The sequence below is a fragment of the Heptranchias perlo genome, chromosome 1, assembly GCF_035084215.1.
Source record: "Heptranchias perlo isolate sHepPer1 chromosome 1, sHepPer1.hap1, whole genome shotgun sequence".
Classification (NCBI taxonomy): Eukaryota; Metazoa; Chordata; class Chondrichthyes; order Hexanchiformes; family Hexanchidae; genus Heptranchias; species Heptranchias perlo.
Window position 1 is genome coordinate 89,335,201 of NC_090325.1, and position 24,943 is coordinate 89,360,143.

Genomic DNA, 24,943 nt, shown 5'->3' on the forward strand with positions numbered 1-24,943 from the left:
TGGGCATAATTTTGAAGTGAGTTGAGACACATGGATTAGTTTATCCTATGCACCATTGAAATATAGACAATTGGATATTTGAAGCTTTATTTCTGTCAGCCTGTTTAGATTCAATAAATGACAGGGACAGAGTATAGTAAGGAACACACCTGTACAGTATAGTGTCTACTAATTTTAGGGGAGAATTACCATTACATTATCTAGCTTGTTGCACCTGTGACCATAAATTACTTCTGGAAAGCAATTCATCACTGGGCTATTGAATTAAACCAGAATTCTGATAAATGAATCCATTAAACTAAGAGCTGTTTTACAGGTAAAATGCTTGGCAATTCATATATTTTTTTCACTGCAGATAATGTAGAAATAAAAGAGTTTATCCATGAAGAACAATCCTAATGTGATCAATTTGAGAAATAGTCATGGTTAAGCAGGTAAAATCAATGAGGAGCACATCTTTTGCATCACCATAGGAATGGATTGGCTGAGATGTCCCATCCTTCCTCCACCAGTTTTCAGCAAAACAGGGGTGGGTGGGGTGGCCAGAAATGGCTCAGGGGTAAACTCTGCCATGTCCTGCCCACTTTTACAACTCTGTGATTTCCTGCAGGTAGGGTCTAACAGCGTGCGATATGCCCGCTCATTTGGTCCCTGGTATCCAGCATTGCAGTGTATTAGACCATTCTAATGGTTAAAAAGTACAGTGTGCATGTGAGGTGTTAGCTAGAAATCAGGAAAAACATTTATCAATGAACCAGGAAAGAAGATTACCCCAGAAGAGGAAACAACTCCTGGAGAGCAAGATTAAAACTTTCAAAATAGCTATTCTGCTACTCTGATCAAAAAATTGCATGTGTTTATGCTAATATCATTGAGGTTATAGACCTACAGGAAGTAAATGATTCCAACTGTTTCATTGCCATATAGACTGCAAAAGGGTAATTTTGCCAAACACACATTGTAATCTTTGGAACTGAATTGTGGTAATACTATGTGAAGTTAAAGCTGTTATATTGCAATGCTGAAATTAAGTTATTGTACTTTTTATAATGAATATGTTGAAAACCATACCTGCCTGGAAGTAGTGAAATAAAGTAGTTGTTTGCAATGCATCAAAATGTGCCCTATTTAGACCTTGTGATCTCTGAAGTAAGCTATGGGTTCAACCAATGCTGTGCTGAATTCATTCTGATGAATGCGTCTATGGAGGGATCTTTTTAAGTAGGAAGGTTTATGTAGAATATAGAATGACTCGAGCCAAATTAAGTATCTCAGTAAAACTCTAGACACAATCATAAATCCTGATCTAAAGTAGTTCTTTCTGATATCTTTTTAAAATTTATTTTCACAAATTTAGTTTCTATTTTCCTGGCTAATTTTAATGCAATAATTTACTTTAAATACATAATAAATAGAAAAGACAAAGAAATGAGTGATCTCAAGCACTCTGGAAATGCCAATGTGAATGTAATGTTACATAACTAATTGGTTAGAATGGAACTGCAACTAATATTATGCGACAGCACCTTACTGAACCCTTAGAAATCTCACTGTAAACCTTTTAAGTAAAATAAATCACAGTATTGGGTGTCCAAAATACATTCTGCTGAACAGAGCCTGTCAGAGAGAGATAGATCCCACTTGTTACAGAATTGTAGCTTCAATGAGCAAAGTTTAAAATTCAACGGTACCTTAGGAAGTAGGTTCAGAAATGGAGAAAACAACAGTGAGTAAAAGGAACAAATGTGCATGGGAGAAACCAATAAACCCTTAACGGCTGAAAATAATCCCCACTGAGCAAGAACACAATCAACTATCCCATCCCACTAAGCCATAATACACTGATGATCCCCAGACCCGAAACACTGGAAAGTGCTCCCGTGAATAAGCGATCCCACACAACCATGCAGACAACTAGCACCACAACTAAGACGAAGTCATCTGAATTCACAATCAGTGCCAGCTCTCTCACAGAGCAATGTTTCTGGTAAGGCAATGGGATAGAAAGCAGTGCAACCCTCACCCCAAGGAAAACAGAAAAACTCAAGTCTCCAACATCCCAAGTTGCCGACTAAGAACAAGTATCGTACCCCAGTATCACCGCCAACAACCAACCCCCCTCCCCAATAAGGCAACCTTCATGATTTGCCCACCCTTGTAATACCCCCCGGCAGAGGCCAAAGCACGAACCATCCCCCCCCACTGCTGAGGCCGAATGACCCACAAACCTCCCCTCTTGCTTTATGTCACTAATATTATGTAAAGTAGTTAACCATATAGTGTTAAATTTGCTACATGCTTTCGCTACAGCCACATTAATATAGATGTACCAACCCTGGACAAGGTTATACCTTGCACAAGGGTTCATTTAAATTTTGTTTTTCAGGTTGGCAGACTGTGACTAGTGGAGTACCACAGGGATCGGTGCTTGGGCCCCAGCTTTTCACAATTTATATCAATGATTTGGATGAGGGGACCAAATGTAATATTTCCAAGTTTGCTGATGATACAAAACTAGGTGGGAATGTGAGTTGTGAGGAGGATGCAAAGAGGCTTCAAGGGGATATAGTCAGGCTAAGTGAGTGAGCAAGAACATGGCAGATGGAATATAATGTTGAAAAATGTGAAGTTATTCACTTTGGAAAGAAATGCAGTGTATTTTTTAAATGATGAGAGATTGGGAAATGATGATGTTCAAAGGGACCGGGGTATCCTTGTACATGAGTCACTGAAAGCTAACATGCAGGTGCAGCATGCAATTAGGAAGGCAAATGGTATGTTGGCCTTTATTATAAGAGGATTTGAGTACAGGAGTAAAGATGTCTTATTGCAATTATATAGGGCCTTGGTGAGACTGCACCTGGAATATTGTGTACAATTTTGTTCTCCTTACCTAAGAAAGGATATACTTGCCATAGAGGGAGTGCAACGAAGGTTCACCAGGCTGATTCCTGGGATGGCGGGATTGTCGTATGAGGAGAGATTGGGTCGACTCGGCCTGTATTCACTAGAGTTTAGAAGAATGAGAGGTGATCTCATTGAAACATACAAAATTCTCACAGGGCTCGACAGGGTAGATGCAGGGAGGATGTTTCCTCTGGCTGGAGAATCTAGAACCAGGGGTCACAGTCTCAGAATAAGGGGTAGGCCATTTAGGACTGAGATGAGGAGAAATTTCTTCACTCAGAGGGTGAAACTTTTGGAATTCTCTGCTCCAGAGGGCTGTGGAAGCTCAGTCATTGAGTACTTTCAAAACAGAGATCGATAGATTTCTAGATATTAAAGGCATCAAGGGATATGGGGATAGTGCAGGAAAATAGCGTTGAGGTAGAAGATCAGCCATGATCTTGTTGAATGGCGGAGCAGGCTCGAAGGGCCAGATGGCCTACTCCTGCTCCTATTTCTTATATTCTTATGTTCTTATGTTTTTTATCACAGCCACTTCTTTAAATGGTCCAACACCGTTGTCCAGCTGAGTGGGACTGCCCTTGCCTGGTTCCATTCCTATCTGTCCAGTCATGGACAGAGAATCTCCTGCAATGGCTTCTCTTCCCGCCCCCGCACCATTACCTCTGGTGTCCCCCAAGGATCTATTCTTGGCCCCCTTATGTTTCTCATCTCCTTTCTGGTCCCACATGGCAGATTGGTCAAAAAAGTAAAGGCCCATGGGATCCAAGGGAATGTGGCAAATTGGATCCAAAATTGGCTCACTTGCAGGAAGCAAAGAGTGATGGTTGGCAGGTGTTTTTGCGACTGGAAGGCTGTTTCCAGTGGAGTGCTGCAGGGCTCGGTACTAGGTCCCTTGCTTTTTGTGGTACACATTAACGATTTGGACCTAAACACAGGGGGCATGATAAAGAAATTTGTGGATGACATAAAGATAGGCTGTGTGGTTGATAGTGAGGAGGAAAGCTGTAGACTGCAGGAAGATATTAATGGACTGGTCAGATGGGCAGAAAAGTGGCAAATGGAGTTCAGTCTGAGGAAGTGTGAGGTGATGCATTTGGGGAGAGCAGACAAGGCAAAGGAATACACAATAAATGGGAGGATACTGAGAGGTGTAGAGGAAGTGAGGGACCTTGGAGTGCATGTCCACAGATCCCTGAAGGTAGCAGGACATGTAGATAGGGTGGTTAAGAAGGCATAAGGAATGCTTTCCTTTATTAGTCGAGGCATAGAATATAAAAGCAGGGATGTTATGCTGGAACTGTATAAAACACTAGTTAGGCCACAGCTTGAGTACTGCGCACAGTTCTGGTCACCACATTACAGGAAGGATGTAATTGCACTAGAGAGGGTGCAGAGGAGATTTACAAGGATGTTGCCAGGACTGGAGAATTTCAGCTATGATGGAAAGGCTGGGGTTGTTTTCCTTGGAACAGAGGAGGCTGAGGGGTGATTTGATTGAGGTGTACAAAATTATGAGAGGCCTAGATAGAGTGGATGGAAAGGACCTATTTCCCTTAGCGGAGAGGTAAATAACCAGGGGGCATAGATTTAAAGTGATTGGTAGAAGGATTAGAACAGGAATAAGGAAAAGTTTTTTCACCCAGAGGGTGGTGGGAGTCTGGAACTCACTGCCTGAGAGGGTGATAGAGGCAGAAACCCTCAACTCATTTAAAAAATACCTGGATGTGCACCTGGAGAGCCGTGACCTGCAGGGCTACGGACTAAATGCGGGAAAGTGAGATTAGGCTGGGTGGCTCATTTCTCAGCCAGCACAGGCACGATGGGCTAAATGGCCTCCTTCTGTGCCATAAATTTTCTATGATTCTATGATCTACATGCTGCCCCTTGGCAACACCGAAAACACTATGTCATATTCCACATGTACGCTGACGACATCCAGCTCTACCTCACCACCATCTCTCTTTCAACCCCTCCACTGTCTCTGATTTGTCACACTGCTTGTCCAACATCCAGTATTGGATGAGCAGAAACTTCCTCCAATTAAATATTGGGAAGACCGAAGCCATTGTCTTTGGTCCCTGCTACAAGCTCCGTTCCCAGCCACCGACTCCATCCCTCTCCCTGGCCATTGTCTGAGGCTGAACCAAACCGTTCGCGACTTCAGTGTCCTATTTGACTCTGAGATGAGCTTCCAACCTCATATTCTCTCCACCACTAAGACCACCTACTTCCACCTCCGTAATATCGCCCGTCTCTCCCCATGCCTCAGCCCATAGGCTGCTGAAACCCTCATTCATGCCTTTGTTACCTCCAGACTCAACTATTCCAATGCTCGCTTGGCTGGCCTCCCATAAACTTCAACTCATCCAAAACTCTGCTGCCCATATCTGAACTTGCACCAAATCCCGTTCATCCATCACCCCTGTGTTCACTGACGTACATTGGTTCCCAGTCCGGCAACACCTCGAATTTAAAACTCTCATCCTTGTTCAAGTCCCTCCATGGCCTCGTTCCTCCCTATCTCTATAACCTCCTCCAGACCTACGACTCTCCAAGATCTCTGTGCTTCTCCAATTCTGGCCTCTTGCAGATCCCCATTTCCATCGACCCATCATTGGTGGCAATGTTTTCAGCTGCCTAGGCTCTAAGTTCTGGAAGTCCCTCCCTAAACCTTTCTGCCTCTCTACCCCTCTCTCCTCCTTTAAGACACTCCTTAAAGCCTACCTCTTGGACAAAGGTTTTGGTCACCTATCCTAATATCTCCTTTTGTTTGATAACACTCCTGTGAAACGCATTATGAACATACGAACATACAAATTAAGAGCAGGAGTAGGCCATTCGGCCCCTCGAGCCTGCTCTGCCATTTGATAAGATCATGGCTGATCTGATTGTGACCTCAACCCTACTTTCCCGTCTACCTACTATAACCTTTGACTCCCTTGTTAATCAGGAGTCTATCTAACTCAGCCTTAAAAATATTCAATGACCCTGCCTCCACCGCTCTCTGGGGAAGGGAGTTCCACAGACTCACAACCCTCTGAGAGAAAAAATTTCTCCTCATCTCCGTCTTAAATGGCAGACCCCTTATTTTTAAACTGTGGCCCCTAGTTCTAGTCTCTCCCACAAGGGGAAACAGCCTCTCAACATTTACCCCTTCCAGTCCCCTCAGGATCTTATATGTTTCAATAAGATCACCTCTCATTCTTCTAAACTCCAGTATACTCAGGCCCAACTTGTCCAACCTTTCCTCATAAGATAACCCCCTCATCCCAAGAATCAGTCGAGTGAACCTTCTCTGAACTTCCTCCAAAGCAATTATGTCCTTTCTTAAATAAGGAGACCAAAACTGCACACAGTATTTTAGATTTGGTCTCACCAATGCCCTGTACAACTGTAGCAAAACATCTCTACTTTTGTATTCCATTCCCCTTGCAATAAATGACACATTCCATTTGCCTTCCTAATCACTTGCTGTACCTGCATACTAACATTTTGTGATGCATGTACTAGGACACCCAGATCCCTCTGTACCTCAGAGTTCTGTAATCTCTCTCCATTTAATGGAGCATGGGGACATTTTACTAGTTAAAGGCGCTATATAAATGCAAGTTGTTGTTGTCATGAGTTTGCCTCACATGTTGCCTCAATGTCACTTTGCACACTTGAAAGTTTCAATCAAATACACTTTTGGTCATAATAATTCACCGTTATCTGCCATTGTTCAGTTTTGTTCACTTTTACACTCTGTTGATCTGTGACATTTCATTTTTTGTCAAAGGAAAGAGATGACATTGAATTGTAATTACTTGGCCTATTATCAACAGATTTGTTTTGTGCTGATAATAATTTACAATATTATATTAAAAACTATAATTAATTATTCTGCATCATAATTTGAAGGACCACAACTTGAGCTGCATTTTGTAATTAATTCAATAATCTAGCAGCAATGACTAAAAACTAACAATAGACCAGACAGATTATGTTGCATTAGAGATGATTTTGTGAAAAAAAGACCTTTGGTAGTTCATTCACACCTCACGCATATCAATAATAGAACATTATCATGTACCATTATTGATGCATTATCCTGTATTTAAACCAGTGAATAATGAGAGACGTTCTCCAAATTTAGGAAACATGTCCTGATTTCAATTAGGCCACAAGTTATGTTTCCAACACACCTGTATAGAACCATAGCAATTTAAGCTCAGAAGGGGGCGATTTGGCCCATTGTGTCTGTACTGGCTCTATGCTAGACCATTTAGCAGTACTTGACTGAAAATCTGTATCTAGTCACCTCTGACTGCTTGACAACTTTTAAAAAAATTTAGCTGCAAGTATTTTACTTGTTGAGCCCAAATACTGTCTATCTTATTACACTGCCTTATGCTCTTCCTCATTCCTTCCCCCTAGTTCTGGCCACCAAGACACAAGGAAGACATTTAAGCACTGGAGGCAATTTACAGAAGCGAGAGGAGAATGAACCCTAGTGTTAGAGGTCTGAATGATGAGGATGGACAGGAGAAATATGGGATTTCAGCCTTGAGAGGAAGTGACTGAGAGGTGATCTTATAAATGCAGATAGGATAGTCAAGGAAATCAAGAAGGCAAATCCGGAATATTACTTTAAATTAAATGTGATGGTAGGACGAGGGGACACAGGTTCAAACTATGAAAGGCAATTTAGGATGGTCAGGAAGTTCTTCTCATCTTCTTCGCATAGAGCTTGCTCAATATATACTTCCAGGTAGAGTACTGGAGCCAAATACTCTGGAATTATTTAAAAAACAATTGGATGCTGCAAGGGTGGACTGTATGGATAGATGAACTAGGATGTGCCAAATGGCTTTCCATATCAATATTTATTTTGTGATTTTAAATCTGTGGAAATCTTTACCTTCCTCAGACTCCCCTCCCTCTTACAATCTACAGGTTTTAAAACCCAAACTTGGCACCGCTTAACCATTACTTCTTGATTGATGCCCTCTTCTATTCTTTTTAATCGAGGTGGTGTTCTGTACTCTAGGCCTTGGTTACTCACCATCATTTCTCAATTTAGAAAAGGCAAAGCGATTAACTTCATGGACTGACACAGAAATTTGATGTGTTTTTGAAAAGAGGTATAGAGTCTAGAAAAGTATGAGATCGAGAAGTACAACTCGTTTTACTGTTGGCACCAAAAATATGGCTTCGCCATCAACTATTGAGGAGAATAAATGAAATTTTAGTCTTCAAGCAACTTCAGTTATGAACTATTGGCCAATACTTGAAAAATGAACCTTAAAACTCCAATTAAACCAATCTTTTTCTTTCCTCTCACATAAAATCTGCTAGAAAGCCTATATTTCTAATGATAGAGTCTACAGAACTAGAAACCCCCAGAACATTTTTTAATTATTCCATTATATATATATATATATGTTTATGCCTCAGAAAAGGCCCTGTGGTTAAAGGATCAAGTCTTTCGAATTCAGAGCACTCAGACTTTTAGATACTGGACTCTGAAGAGCCCAAGAGCACCCAGTATATTTACAAGTTTGAGAATCAAAAGATAACGATATGATCTTCAAAAACCCCAATTTATTTGAGTTAGGAATTTGCTGGTATAGATATTAAACTAGAAATACATTATGTTCCACTGTGAATTGATATGCCGAGCTTAATTGCTAGCTCTTTGTCTCTTCAAATATAGATAATCAAAAGCCCAGGTGGTGCCTAGCTCAAAGCCAGTTGAACTTTCAGCTCATTGCCCCTGGAGGATGCTAAGTCCTGGCAGCATGTAGGCAGATGTAATGCAAATCTATGAATGTGGATCTTCATAGAATTGGCAATCTGTGCACACTTTGTTAAACTGCACAATTCCTTTTTTTTGTGGCTTCATAATAAATGGTTGTTACACTTGGGATTAATATCCTCTGAGCACTGGAATTAAGAACATGGTAATCATGCATTACAGTGTAGTTATTTTGTGCATTAATATTGATGGAATGGATTCTAGCTTTTGCCCATTCTCCTAAAATTTCTGCTTTGAGTAAATGTGTATACTGCAAGTTAACTCACTCATTTTGCTTGTTACGGGATGGATAAAGGGTAATTGAAGGGTTTCACCCTGAATTCCTAAAGGTAAACTAGCAAAAGCTAGCTAACAGCTTCACAAAAGTTGACACAGCCGCAAAATAGCTGACTGTTTAAAAAAGACCCTGACTATAGGTCTCATAACGCATGAAGATGAGGGATGGCGTTGAAAAATCAATGGGAAATGTGCAGGTCATAATTTAAGCTGCAGATATACCCATAATGTCATCACTTTTATTGTAGGGGAAGGGTCTTAAGGAATACAAAAGCACAGTTAACATCAATGGTGCTGAAGGGTGCTTAGAGTGTGGGATTTGTTTTCTAAAGAGATCTGACAGTGTACAGAAGGTTTTGATTTTTGACACTTTATTTTGTGCATTTTTTGGCATTTTAGAACCTATTATAATTCTGCCTTTCTCTTCAAAAAATGAGAGATATTTGAATGTAAAAATAAAAGTAGCTGTATCTACAACTTTGTAGGGTAAAGTTAAAATAAATGGGTTTACGTCCTCCTGTTAAAGTTCTTCTTCTTTGCAGTCCCTCAGGGTCGAGGATGACTTGCTTCCACTCTGGGAGGGTGGGTTCTGCAATGGCTGAATAGTCCAATCCTGGAGCCGCAGACTCTGCCACAGGTGGGGCAGCGTGACCAGTGCCTCGATACTGGGGATGTTAGCCTGGGAGAGAACGTTCACATTGATATGCCTATCCTGCCAGTGGATTTGCAGGATTTTGCGGAGGCAACGTTGGTGATATCTCTCCAGGGATTTGAGGTGTCTGCTGTACATTGTCCATGTTTCTGATGCGTACAGGAGGGCGGGGACCACAGCTGCTCTGTAGACCATGAGCATGGTGCTGGATTTGAGGTCTCGGTCTTCGAACACTCTGTTCCTCAGGCGTCCGAAGGCTACACTGGCGCATTGAAGTCGATGTTGAATTTCATCGTCGATGTCTGCTCGCGCCAAGAGGAGGCTTCCGAGGTATGGGAAATGATCCACGCTGAGCAGAGGTTCACCGTGGATCTTGATGGTCGGGGGGCCGTGTTGTGTGGCAGGAACGGGATGGTAGAGGACCTTTGTTTTCCGGATGTTTAGCCTGATGTCCATTCTCTCATACGCCTCGGTCGACGATGGTTTGTAGCTCGGCCTCTGAGTGCACGCACATGCAGGCGGCGTCTGCGTACTGCAGCTCAATGACAGAAGTTGGGGTGGTCTTGGTTCTGGCCTGGAGGCGTCGAAGGTTGAACAGTTTCCCACTTGTCCTGTAGGTTAGCTCCACTCCGGTGGGGAGCTGCATGGTGATGGGGTGGAGTGTTGCAGCGAGGAAGATGGAGAAGAGCGTTGGTGCGATGACGCAGCCCTGCTTGACCCCAGTTTGCACTCGTATTGGGTCTGTGGTGGATCCATTGGTGAGCATCATGGCTTGTATGTCATCCTGGAGCAGGTGGAGAATGGTGACGAATTTCTGCAGGCAGCCGAATTTGAGAAGGATGCGCCACAATCTTTCACGGTTGACAGAGTCGAAGGCCTTTGCGAGATCGAAGAAGGCCATGTACAGAGGTTGATGCTGCTGCCTGCACTTTTCCTGGACTTGTTGCGCGCTAAAGATCATGTCCATTGTGCCTCTTGATGGGCAGAAGCCGCATTGAAATTCAGGGAGGAGCTCTTCAGCCCCTGGAAGGAGGCAGTTGAGGAGGATTCTCGCCATGACCTTTCCCGTGACGGACAGTAGGGAAATCCCTCTGTAATTTCCGTAGTCGGATCTATCTCCTTTTTTGAAGATGGTCACAACTGCGGCGTCTCTGAGATCTCCCGGCATGCTCTTTTCCTTCCAGACAAGGGTGATAAGTTCGTGTATTCGTGTCAAGTGTGCCTCTCTGCCGTATTTTAGTACTTCAGCGGGGATTCCATCTGCGCTGGGGACCTTGTTGTTTTTCAGCTGTCGAATGGCTTTTTCGACCTCACAGTGGGCTGGGGTTGTGCTGAGATGGTGCCGGGTAGCGTGTTGTGGGATGGTGTCGAGGGCACTTGCATCAAGGACAGCATCTTGGTTGAGGAGGTCCTCGAAGTGCTCTCTCCAGCGGGCGTTGACTACCTCTCTGCCTTTGATGAGCGCCTCTCCATTTTTGGCTCTCAGTGGGGTAGGTCCCTGGGTACTCAGACCGTAGATGGCTTTAATCGCACTAAAGAAGCCATGCACGTCGTGGTTGTCGGCGAGTTGCTGAGTCTCCTGCACTCCTCCTGTTAAAGTAGCAGACAAAGGAATGCCATGTAGGCATTTTACGTTTTCTGCCACTGTTATTGCCAACAGTCATTTTTAGCTTATGTCAAAAAGGTTTATTTTTTCGACTGGAAATAAAAATCTTTACATGCTGCAATCATTAACAAAAAAGGCATGCACAGAATCGTGGTTACCAGGAGCAGGTTTGAGGAGCTGATCTTAGTGCTCTCAGGTGCAGCTGACAGATTACCTCCAGCCTGGGGTTTCGAATCTATTATACTTTTATTGATTATTAATGTCACTCCGCTATTTCCCTGTGGGTGTTGTCTGCTAATATACGTAGTGTAGGCTCTCTTACCAGTCACTCCACAGGAACAAAGAGACCTCAAGCACGTGTGCATAAACAAACCGGAAACAACCAAGTTACAGAACATATTCAGGCATCGTGACTCACACACAAACAAGCCAACAGACCCAATCATACATTAATATGGGAATCTCAGTAAAATTTGTTTAAATTAAGTAAAGTTCATCACCGCTCCTACCCCACTCTTTATTTCCAAACCCTGACAATTCCACCAGTGCCAGAAATGCTCAATAAAGCCAGTTAATGCATTCACATCATGGAACTTCATCCATATCCCAAAAAAGGTGTTACAACTACTTTGAAAGAAAATATGCCTTCATTTTCCTCAAGGCAACTTTATGGGTTAGCCTTGGCTTACCCATAAAGTTGCCTTGGGGAAAATGAAAAGCTACGTTTCAGTAAGTTATTTGTTACACGTGAAATAAACACACTGGCCCTAATTTTAAAGGGGGGAGTGGGTATGGTGTGCACGAGCCCCGAAGTGGGCGGCAAACCTGGTGAGTCTGGGGATGTAGATCAGTTGGGCCTCATTTTACATAAATTTTTCTGGAGTCCCGCTGAACCCGGCCAGATCCACAACCTGGCCAGCAGGCGGGAGCGGGAATTGGGTGGCAGAAATCCGCAGCTGGGGACACGTGGGAACAATCCCCGGTAGTCCGTTAAGGTGGAGGGTGGTAGGCCTCCGGTCTCCATCGGGTGTTGGGGGTGGAGGCAAGGGTCTCCGCCCTCCACCAGGGCCTCTGGCCTCCATCGGGGGGGAGCGGTGCCTGGGGCTGGGGAGGCTTAAGGCTTCCTTGCGAGAGCTGGAGGAGCACTCCTGCTCCTTCTGGCCAACGAGGAAACTTAAAATTAAATGTTTCACACTTACCTGTTGGGCCTCTTCTGGGTCATGAGCCCTTCCTGGCAGGTCTGGCCTGATGAGGAAGGCGTCACTGATCCCCCGCTCAGGCATCTGGTTGACATCACGGATCCAATCTGCATATTTAAAGTAGGATCCTGCTTCCTTCCTTTGGGCGTCCAGCTTGCTTGCTCAAAAGAGCAGGTTAAAATCGGGACATTGCAGGAAGGCAGCGGGATCAGAGGGGTTAAATGACTGGCCTCATTTTAATGGCAGTTAAAACCAGGGCCACTGCATAGGGTCCCCAACCCTCCCGGAATGACCGAGAGTTTCCTGGAATCAGGGATACCTCTCCCGAGTGCTGTTTCCATCAGCCCGGGAGACCTGCGATTCAAATTTCCCACCACTCTCACCCCCGGGTCCGTGACATCACCAGCTGCTGTTGGAGAAGCCTTTGGCTTGATGAGGTAATCCACAGAGTCGTGACCTCATGAAGTGCAGCCGGGAGGGGGCAGGAGAGTCGGGAATCGGGTGGGCTCAGGGATCGCAGGTGTCGGCATTCGGGAGGGTCTCAGCAATCGGGGGTGGTGGGGGGGGCGCTGAAATGGAGGGCTCTGAAATGGGGGTTCGAGAGTAGAGTGGAAGAGAGAAGACTAGGAATGGGGAGCGAGGGAGACAGAGGATGAGGGATTAGGGGATGGGAGGTCGGGGACTAGGGGTCAGAGGATTGGGGCTAAAGCTGGGGGGAGGGAAACAGATTGGGGGTGGGCATGGGCACCAGCATTTCCGACAGATCCAGGAGCAGCAGCAGCAGCAAAGTGGTGAGTGGGAGCGGCACTGAGAGAGGGGCAGCCAATACAGAGGTGAGTGAAATCTGGGAACCTTACTGTGGGTAGCTAGTGAAAGATTATTTCCACTGGTGGGCGAAAGGAAAACTAGAGAACAGAAACCAAGGATTCTAACTGAAAGAAACAAGGGGGAAGGGAGGAGGAAAGTTCTTCAACTGAGGGCTATTCGAGCATGGGATACTTCACCACATGTGGCTATTGAGCTAGAGGATAAAACTTCATTTCAAGGGGAATGGGATATATACTTGTAAAGGAGAAATACAAAAAGATCTTTGGGGGGAATGGGGTTACAGGAGAGAGCACCAGCACCCGGGGCCGAACGGTCTCCTCCTGTGCAGTAATTTCTATAATTCTATAAAAACTTTCCTTTATCGAGTCCAAGTTCAGGCAGTGGTTTAGGAATGTTGGTGCTGAGCTGAGTTTAGGACAATGTGCCCTGTGAGAATTGCTCCAAACACTGAGCCCACTGCCCTATGTGTGATCTCTTGATTTGGTTCAGGTCAGTCTGTGCCGCCCGGTTTTGACGTGTGAAGTCCAAATACAGATCAGCTTTGACTGAGGTTCCCAGTTCAGAGTTGTCAGGCGTTATATTAGATAACCCCCAATCACGGTTTCTTGATTAACCCATGCCCATTGGTAACGTTCGTGGTCCCTGATGATTTCAATGATAGCTGCGTGCAGCCAGCGCTACCTGCGCTGTTTATTGGCAGCATGCATCGGCAGGGGGCCCTGATATTGGAAGTGGCTCTCATTTCTTAAAGGCAGCCTGCATGTCTTAAAGGGGAGGTGCACTGTGGCTGCAAGGAGTCCTTTGGGAAGTGCTGGAAGATATTGAAGAAATGCTGCGCCTGGGAGAGAGCGTGCACCAAGGTTCTCGGACGGTGCACTGGAGGCCTTGGAAGAAGAGGTGGACAGACGGAGGGGCATCCTATATCCACAGGGGGGCAGGAGGCCCTCCAGATGCATGCTGAAGAGGCAGTGGGAGGCTGTGTCGGATGAGGTAAATGTCAGGACGATTGCACCACGCACATGGATGCAGTGCAGGAAGAAGTTCACTGATTTGACACGAGTGGTCAAAGTGAGTGAGTTCAATTGTCACATGTCATCTCCTACCAACTGTCAGACTAGCCTCATCCACTGCTCTACGCACTATACCCCCCATCACCCACCTACCAGCAAACTCTTTCAATCAGCACACAACCCTGCAAATCAGATGTTGTATCTCACCCTCACACATTACTGCTGTTGCAAGCCGCAAACCCACAACTCACAGGTCACACACACTGGCAGCTATTCAACCATGACAGCCACATCACCCAAACATCTTGCAGGACACTCATTGACACTTCCCTCTTCCTTGCAGGAGAAGGTGGCGCATAACACTGGACAGCAAGAAAGATCTGAGGGAGGACAGGCATGCCTAAACGTCTTCACCCCCATGGAGTGTTAATTGTATGATTTATATCAATTAGTGTTAAATTGGATTCAGGTGGTGCGTATCAATTGGGGACTCTCTGGTATCTATATATGTGAGAGCTTATCTAAGGTGTGAGAGCTTGTAACAAGGATCTCTGTGAATAAAGGCTTGGAAGCAACTGAAGACCCGGCTCTAGTTTTCATCACCTGGCTATCCATTTGTAACATGGAGGAGATATTGCTGACCATCATTGGACAGGCCGTTGCTGAGGCCGTGGCCACTTGCAGCGTGAGAGGTATCGATGATGAGGGTCTCTGCATACCTAATCCTCCTTCTCGCTTCCCACTTCCCCCTCATCCTACAATCTTTTCTGACTCACGTGCTGCGGATGGTGTAAGCACGCACTTCTTACTTTCTCCTCTCCCTATACCACAACTCAACCCGTGTTCCTTTATCATTTCAGATACCCAAAAGCCCGTGGGATCCAAGGGAAAGTGGCAAATTGAATCCAAAATTGGCTCAGTGGCAGGAAGCAAAGGGTAATGGTCGATGGGTTTTTTGTGACTGGAAGGCTGTTTCCAATGGGGTCCCTTGCTTTTTGTGGTATATATTAATGATTTAGACTTGAATGTAGGGGGCATGATTAAGAAGTTTGCAGATGATGCAAAAATTGGCCGTGTGGTTGACAGTGAGGAGGAAAGCTGTAGACTGCAGTAAGAGATTAATGGACTGGTCAGGTGGGCAGAAAAGTGGCAAATGGAATTCAATCCGGAGAAATATGAGGTAATGCATTTGGGGAGGACAAACCAGGCAAGGGAATATACAATAAATGGGAGGATACTGAGAGGTGTAGAGGAAGAGAAGGACATTGGCGTGCACATCCACAGATCCCTGAAGGTAGCAGGACAGGTAGATAAGGTGGTTAAGAAGGCATACGGGAAAGAACTGTATTAAACACTAGTTAGGCCACAGCTTGAGTACTGTGTACAGTTCTGGTCACCACATTACAGGAAAGATGTGATTGCACTGGAGAGGGTACAGAGGAGATTTACAAGGATGTTGCCAGGACTGGAGAATTTTAGCTATGAGGAAAGATTGGATAGGCTGGGGATGTTTTCTTTGGAACAGAGGAGGCTGAGGGGTGATTTAATTGAGGTGTATAAAATTATGAGGGGCCTAGATAGAGTGGACAGGAAGGACCTATTTCCCTTAGCAGAGAGGTCAATAACCAGGGGGCATAAATTTAAAGTAATTGGTAGAAGGAATAGAAGGGAGTTGAGGAAACATTTTTTCACCCAGAGGGTGGTGGGGTCTGGAACTCCCTGCCTGAAAGGCTGGTAAAGGCAGAAACCCTCATCACATTTAAAATGTACCTGGATATGCACTTGAAGTGCTGTAACCTACAAGGCTACAGACCAAGAGCTGGAAAGTGGGATTAGGCTGGGTAGCTCTATTTCGACCGGCACAGACACGATGGGCCGAATGGCCTCCTTCTGTGACATAAATTTTATATGTTTCTATGTTTCTAACTGGAACCGGCACAGTCAGAGGAGGCAGAGGGAAATGACAGTGATGTTGCAGACACACAGTCACTCGATCTTACACAAGCAGCCACCAACTCAGATACTGACACTGCATGTCCTTTAGAGGTTAGGACAGAGGAGGGATCTGCAGGTGATGAGACAAGTGCGCAGGAGCCTGTACGGCGGAACAGATACCACAGGTGCCAGCTCGCAGGAGGGTGAGGTTGCACAGTAGCTCTGCTGCAGAGGAGTCAGATGATGACTTCGATGAGCCAGGTTATGGAAGACGGCTGATGGGCGTACACTTGGTGCACTGGAACGCCTGCCAGAAAGCCTGAGCACAATGTTAAGGGGGGAGTCCAGCTCCAACTTGGCAAAAGGCTTTTCACTGAGCTCGGAGCCCATCCTTTCCCACATGGAATGGGTGGTCACCTCCATCAGCGCACCTGTGGAACCCACCAGCTTCTGAAGACCGATTTCACAACTTCCATTGCAGCCCAAACAGCTTCCATCCAAGCTCAGACTGCTGCCTTAGAAGCTCAGACTACTGCGTTCCAGGCTCAGACTGCTGTTATTGTGGCTCTGGGTTCCACTGTGGAACGGGGCTTCCAGGGTGTCACACCACTCCAGCAATCTGTTCTCCAGCTGATCACCAGGATTACTGAGGCGCCACCCCGGGAGAGTGGCAGTGGCGCCATGGCAGTCGAGCCTGCTGTCCTCTCTCAGGATGACAGCATTCCTGCTCCCACCCCTGCCACTTCGCCAGTGCCCTTGCTGTTGCCTGTCAGCCAGTCAGGCCAGATTGCTGCAGCCCAGGCTGAGATGGTGCACTCTGAAGCCAGGCCCTCTCAGCCCAGAGCTACTTGAGGTCGTCCTCCAAGGCCATCTGCACTCTCTTCAATTGAAGGTCAGCAGCCTTTCACCACCCATGCTCCAGCCACTGGGGATGCACCTCGCAAGAGCACTAGGAAAGGTAAAGGCACACGAATGACAGGCATGAAGGGAATGCACAAGGATGAATAATATCTGTTTGTTTGAATCATTTCATGTGTAAAATCTATAAATGTGTCTATGAATTTGTGTTGGTTTCCATTTCTGCGATGAGCTGAGGGAGCTGTGTAATCATAAGAAGGACGATTTGATGGTCATGAGAGAGGAAAGGTTAGGAGTGTGGGACTGTTGGTGAATGGGGAGGTGTCATTGAGGTTACTGGTATCGCTCATTATTCATCTGATCACGCACAGCCCTGACAGACAGGGCCTGTCTACCTTATTGCCTCCCTGCCTCCTCCTCCACTTCCTCTTCCTCCCTCTTCTGGCTGCTTGTCCTGCTCTGCGTGGCCTCTCTGCATGCTCACAGTCATTTTCAATTCCCAGAGGAAGCCCTAGCAGGCCATCCATATCTGGAAGTAACTTTTTTCAGCACTAACAGCACTGCAATATCAGCCAGGCCACTCTCTACAGAATATTGCAACTCTCTCCACGTATAGGAATCTTCCACAAACACGCACAATTGTACCAGCAGCCAGAATAACTAATCCAACAACTAACCTGTAACTCCTGCATGATCCCTTTAAATAGTGCTGATGGGGGGGGAGTCCTTTATGCAGTTTAAGTCCTGTTCAGCTGTCTGAGGTTAAGACAGTGCGTTGGCTGGAGCGTGGAGTTCCAAAATGCCACTGGCTGCATCAAATTAGAGTTGCACATTGATTTACCTCATAATCTCCCTACTCTACATGCTACCGACGTTCATTAGGTCCACATGTGCAAACCCCTTTACCAAGATGGTGTCCTGCACACTTCACGGCAGCAGTGTACGCGTGCATCTTGGATGCCATTTTCGGGGCTTTGGAGTCTGCGTAGTGCCTACAAAACAGGTGCTACACAGCCCAATTTCATCCCAGTCACCTTCACGGTCCAAGGAAATAGAGAGAGAGTTAGGACCAGTTAAAAGTGGCATCGACTGGGGAGCCTGACCGCACCTTGTACAGAGCAGGGGGATTCTGGCTATGGTTTCAGGGTCAAAGTCAGTGGGTTATAGGATTACTACTAGTTACAGGTAGGATATCGGGGCATTACATCTATTACTACCAGTTACATACAGACTTAGTGAGTTATTGTATTACTGTTGGTTATGAGGGGAATCTGAGTGTTATCACTTTACTATTGGTTATCAGTGCAATGTCAGTGAGTTACCATTGTTACTGGTAGAATTGAAGTTCTTCCCACCCTTACTTTCCCCTCTCTGCCTGCTCACAGGTGGTTCTTGGAACTTGTCGCACAACAGTTGCTGACACAAAACCATGAGCAAAAATACTCAACTGCAGGAGACCCAACCTTTATAAGGTCAATTCAATAATGTCATGTGATCGAAATGTCATGTGATCAGAATGTCACGTGATCAAACCTCCAGGAATATCTCCAACCAGAGTTGGCAACCTGATGCAACTACGATTCTCAGAAACCATCAGCTCAGGTGAAACATTTTTGCTTCAAGTTTGTGCACAACCAACCAGTGGGAAGAAAACCCCCTTCGGTCCGTTCTCCAACTAATATAATTTGTCCTGACAATCACCTTATGACTTATCTGATTGTTTCATGTTGACAACCTCCAATCCCAGTGAAAAAAGCAAATATTTCTGGTGAAACGCTGACAGACTGCCACATGGGATGAAGAAGCTGAGTGTCAGCTTAAAGAGCTGATGGTTGGCATGTATGTCATTCAGAGCTGACATTACAGTGATGGAAGCAATGGGGAGATATGTAACATGATCTGCAATCGATAAAATTAGCAGGTGGGACAATGCAGAAAGTATGACAAATAGTTAGAGTGACAAGGAGATTGCAAAGAATGCCAAGCTGTCCTAATGAAAAAGTGCTCTACATGATGCAGTTACCAAGAGTGGGCATATGTTACCACTGATGTCAAGGCCATTGGTTATGTTGTTGTGATGAATATTTGAGAAAGCAGAGCTGAATGTGAGCACAGATTCTGTTAAAATATGAAATTTGTATTGGAAATGATAATGCATTCAGGATCGGTATGTTATGAACAGGAATATTAAAATTTACCACACCTACTCACGTTTAATAATGACTTGCATTTATATACGGTAATTTTACAAATTTCTGTTCTCAGCGAGAAGCATTGTTTGCTGGGATTGTGAATTTGTAAAATTAGCGCTATGGTGTTTTAAACATAGAAAACAGTCCAAGGCATTTCACAGATGAGGAGAGAAATGGATGCCAAGCCTTTAGGGAGAGTTAGGAGAGATGACCTAACGCATGGTTCAAGAGATGGGTTTTAAGAATTTGGGATTAGAGGTATCAAGGTGGAGGAGTTTTACAGAGGAAGTTACAGAGAATAGGGCTAAGATGGCTGAAGGGTCCACCATCAACAGTGGATCTGAAGGGATGGGGGAGTGCAGAAGGGGGAGTTGGAGGACTAGGGGACATGAGAGAGAACATAAGGCTGAAGATGGAAAAGAAGCCATTGTGGAAAGAACAGTCAGTGTTTAAAGCTTACAAAACAACATTGAGTTTTAAATAGTGCTCAATAACACAAGTGCTGGAGCTATTTCAATATATGCAATTTATCCCAGTGAATCTTAAGAATTTTATGATGATGGGTGGTTCATCAAAACTCACAAAACAAAATGTAGTTGCCAAGTATCAGGATGTCTTCAAAAGAGAAGGAAAGTTAGAAGTCATTCTACAGCTGCAATTTGATCCCACCTACACGGTTGCTAGCTAAGAAACTGTTTCTATCTAAAAAAGAACTTGTCAAAAAGCACCTTAATGAGCGTGGTGATTTGAAACTTGAAACTGGTGTCCGGACTGACTGGGTCACTTCAGCGATGTTGGTAATGAAAATGAATCAATCCAAAGACAGTTAAAGTTCTGAAACAATTACTACTGACGTAACAACCATAACTGATGTCCTGTCTGAACTAATGGTAGCAACACTATTCACTGTTATAGATGCAAAGAATAAGCTTTGACATGCTGTATGTGATGAAGAATAAGATCTGCTGACAAACTTTTCAACACTGTTTGCGAGATACAAATGGTTGTCCAGCCTTTTTGGAATCACTCCTGAGCAATTTCAGACAAGGCTTCATGAGGTACTTGGAACTCAAGGGTGGTGCCAGAGGACTGGAGAATTGCAAATGTTACACCCTTGTTCAAAAAAGGTGTAAGGATAAACCCAGCAACTACAGTTTAACCTGAGTGGTGGGGAAACTTTCAGAAACGATAATCCAGGACAAAATTAATAGTCACTTGGACAACTGTGGATTAATTAAGGAAAGCCAGCACGGATTTGTTAATGGCAAATCGTGTTTAACTAACTTAGAACCATAGGGGGAAAAATTGGATAGGGCTTGTTTTTGGGCGGGAGTAGCATGATCCGCTATTTTTTTTTTATTCGTTCATGGGATGTGGGCGTCGCTGGCGAGGCCAGCATTTATTGCCCATCCCTAATTGCCCTCGAGAAGGTGGTGGTGAGCCGCCTTCTTGAACCGCTGCAGTCCGTGTGGTGACGGTTCTCCCACAGTGCTGTTAGGAAGGGAGTTCCAGGATTTTGACCCAGCGACAATGAAGGAACGGCGATATATTTCCAAGTCGGGATGGTGTGTGACTTGGAGGGGAACGTGCAGGTGGTGTTGTTCCCATGCGCCTGCTGCTCTTGTCCTTCTAGGTGGTAGAGGTCGCGGGTTTGGGAGGTGCTGTCGAAGAAGCCTTGGCGAGTTGCTGCAGTGCATCCTGTGGATGGTGCACACTGCAGCCACAGTGCGCCGGTGGTGAAGGGAGTGAATGTTTAGGGTGGTGGATGGGGTGCCAATCAAGCGGGCTGCTTTATCTTGGATGGTGTCGAGCTTCTTGAGTGTTGTTGGAGCTGCACTCATCCAGGCAAGTGGAGAGTATTCCATCACACTCCTGACTTGTGCCTTGTAGATGGTGGAAAGGCTTTGGGGAGTCAGGAGGTGAGTCACTCGCCGCAGAATACCCAGCCTCTGACCTGCTCTCGTAGCCACAGTATTTATATGGCTGATCCAGTTAAGTTTCTGGTCAATGGTGACCCCCAGGATGTTGATGGTGGGGGATTCGGCGATGGTAATGCCGTTGAATGTCAAGGGGAGGTGGTTAGACTCTCTCTTGTTGGAGATGGTCATTGCCTGGCACTTATCTGGCGCGAATGTTACTTGCCACTTATGAGCCCAAGCCTGGATGTTGTCCAGGTCTTGCTGCATGCAGGCTCGGACTGCTTCATTATCTGAGGGGTTGCAAATGGAACTGAACACTGTGCAGTCATCAGCGAACATCCCCATTTCTGACCTTATGATGGAGGGAAGGTCATTGATGAAGCAGCTGAAGATGGTTGGGCCTAGGACACTGCCCTGAGGAACTCCTGCAGCAATGCCCTGGGGCTGAGATGATTGGCCTCCAACAACCACTACCATCTTCCTTTGTGCTAGGTATGACTCCAGCCACTGGAGAGTTTTCCCCCTGATTCCCATTGACTTCAATTTTACTAGGGCTCCTTGGTGCCACACTCGGTCAAATGCTGTCTTGATGTCAACGGCAGTCACTCTCACCTCACCTCTGGAATTCAGCATTTTTGTTCATGTTTGGACCAAGGCTGTAATGAGGTCTGGAGCCGAGTGGTCCTGGCGGAACCCAAACTGAGCATCGGTGAGCAGGTTATTGGTGAGTAAGTGCCGCTTGATAGCATGTCGACGACACCTTCCATCACTTTGCTGATGATTGAGAGTAGACTGATGGGGCGGTAATTGGCCGGATTGGATTTGTCCTGCTTTTTGTGGACAGGACATACCTGGGCAATTTTCCACATAGTCGGGTAGATGCCAGTGTTGTAGCTGTACTGGAACAGCTTGGCTGGAGGCGCAGCTAGTTCTGGAGCACCAGACTTCAGCACTACAGCTGGGATGTTGTCGGGGCCCATAGCCTTTGCTGTACCCTGCGCCCAATGGTCCCTGCGGAAGCAGGACCAGATTTATGTCAGGCCTGAGGACTTACCTGCAATCTGCGTTGGAAATCAGCGTTGAACAAGGATTCCATGCAATTTGCACTTTCCACCAGCAGGGGAAGCGCCAATCTCTTAAAGGCAGGCTGTCTATTAGAAATCTCTTTAAGGTCGCTGGTACCTGTTATTTGCTGAATATAACAGCCTGCTGTCTGAACGGAGATCAGACATCGCACACGTAAAGCACAGATGCAGGTCCCATCCCTATTTTTACATACTGATGAGTTATGTTAAATCATTGAATAATGGTTGCCCACCACTAAATCCCACATCCTCCAATCTGCATGCCAGACCTCACCAATCTACCGATCTGAGAGTCTGTGCACCAAGGTTCTCTGCTGATGCACCAGAGGCCTTGGTGAAAGAGGTGGACAGAAGGAGGGACATCTTATATCCGCAGTGGTGGGGGGTGGGGGGGAAACAAGAGACCCTCCAGGCATACATCCAAAAGGTAGTGGGAGGCAGTAAGGGACGCAGTCAATGCCAGGCACACAGTATCATGAACATGGATGCAGTACAGGAAGAAGTTCAATGCTTTGACATGGTGGTCAAGGTGAGTGAGGTCAACTGCCAAGTGGTGTCTCCTACCAACTACACCACTAGCCACATACATTGCTTTACGCACTACACCCCCCATCACCCACATACCAACAAACTCTTTCCATCAGTGCTCAACCCTCTCACCCTTACACATTACGACCGTGGCAAGCCGCCCACCCACAACTCACAGGCCACACACACTGGCAGCTTTCAACCATGACAGGCACATCACCCAGACACACGTCCCGCTTTCTTGCAGGAGAAGCTGGCATATATCAGGAGGCAGCAAGTGGCAGTGGCATTTTGCCCCTCGAGCCATTCCACCATTCGATCAGATCAGGATGGACCTGTGACCTAACTCCATATACCCGCCTTAGCCCCATATCCCTTAATACCCTTGGTTCACAGAAATCTATCAGTCTCCGATTTAGAATTCTCAATTGAGCTAGCATCAACTGCCATTTGCAGAAGTGCGTTCCAAACTTCTCCCACCCTTTGCGCATAGAAGCAACTTCACTCCTGCATGTCCTGGCTCTAAATGTTAGGCTATGTCCCTCCGTTCTAGTGTTCAAGTGTAGCAGACCTCCAAAAACAGTTACAAATGCCTTGGCAGCCAGAAGCAATAATCCAGCCACTAACTTGTAAATCCTGCATGGTCCCTTTAAATAGCGTCGGTGGGGGGTCCTCCAGCCACTCTAAGACACGTTCAGATGTCGGGGTTAAGACTGTGTGTTGAGTTGCGCGTTAAGTCCAAAAATGGTGTCTATCACTTTAAATCAGCGTTGTACACTGATTGAAGCCATTTTCTCTCCACTTTACATGACTCCAGTGTTCGTTATCTGCGCTAACTCCTATACCAAAATGGCATCTGGCGCACATCACGCTGGAAACATGCGTGCGCATCCAAGACGCCATCCTGGATGCCGAAGAGGCCGTGTAGCGCCGAAACAATGGGCACTACACGGCCCAATTTAGAATTTAGCGCCCATAGAATCATAGAAGGTTCAGCACCGAAGGAGGCTATTCAGCCCATCGAGTCCGTGCCAACTCTATGCATGAGCAATCCAGCTAGTGCCACTGCCCTGCCCTATCCTTGAAGCCCTGCACATTTTTTTGTTTCAAGTACTTATCCAAGTCCCTTTGGAAGGCCATGATTGAATCTGCCTCCATCACTCCCTCGGGCAGTGCATTGAGTTTTTTGATGAGGTAACAGATAGGGTCGATGAGGGCAATGTGGTTGATGTGGTGTATATGGACTTCCAAAAGGCATTTGATAAAGTGCCGCATAATAGGCTTGTCATCAAGGTTGAAACCCATGGAATAAAAGGGACTGTGGCAGCATGGATACAAAATTGGCTAAGCGACAGGAAACAGAGAGTAGTGGTGAACGGTTGTTTTTCAGACTGGAGGGAGGTATACAGTGGCATTCCTCAGGGGTCGGTACTAGGACCACTGCTTTTCTTGATATATATTAATGACTTAGACTTGGGTGTACAGGGCATAATTTCCAAATTTGCAGATGACACAAAACTTGGAAGGGTAGTGAACAGTGAAGAGGATAGTGATAGACTTCAATAGGATATAGACACACTGGTGGCATGGGCGGACACGTGGTGGATGAAATTTAACGCAGGAAAGTGCGAAGTGATACACTTCGGTAGGAAGAACGAGGAGCGACAAGATAAACTAAAGGATACATTTCTAAAGGGGGTTCAGGAAGGTATACTTTGGGGTACAGGTCATTGAAGGGGGCAAGGCACGTTGAGAAAGCAGTTAAAAAATCATACAGGATCCTGGGCTTCGGGTAAGCGTACTCCAAGGCGGCCTTCGAGACACACGACAACGCAAAATCGTCGAGCAGAAATTGATAGCCAAGTTCCGCACCCATGAGGACGGCCTCAACCGGGATCTTGGGTTCATGTCACGCTACACGTTACCCCACCAGCGAACAAATGTTATCTGTTTTTAATATAATGGGTCATTTGCTGTCTTTCTCTGCCTTCTGGATGTTTCTGCCTCTCTCTGTTTTTTTTCCTGTTTGTTTTTTTGTTGAATGTGTATTCGGGGGTTCTGCAGGTGACACCTCTCTGTCTGAACACGGTGATTGCCTTGGCAACGGGCAGTTGCAGGGGCATTCTGTAAACACCATGTATTGTTCTA

The 24,943-nt window shown here is 45.7% G+C and overlaps 1 protein-coding gene across 6 annotated transcripts in view; it reads left to right on the plus strand.

The window, feature by feature from the left end:
* The window catches only part of LOC137333828 (BTB/POZ domain-containing protein KCTD8-like), a 247,316-nt gene that overhangs the window by 112,830 nt on the left and 109,543 nt on the right, over positions 1 to 24,943 (plus strand). For 3 of the 6 annotated variants that reach the window (XM_067998236.1, XM_067998356.1, XM_067998433.1), the window contains one exon: positions 16,965 to 16,981. The exons of the other annotated variants lie outside the window; for them this stretch is intronic. In XM_067998236.1, coding sequence (XP_067854337.1) covers positions 16,965 to 16,981 — 17 coding nt within the window. The remainder of the gene's footprint in view (positions 1 to 16,964; positions 16,982 to 24,943) is intronic. 6 annotated transcript variants of the gene reach the window in all.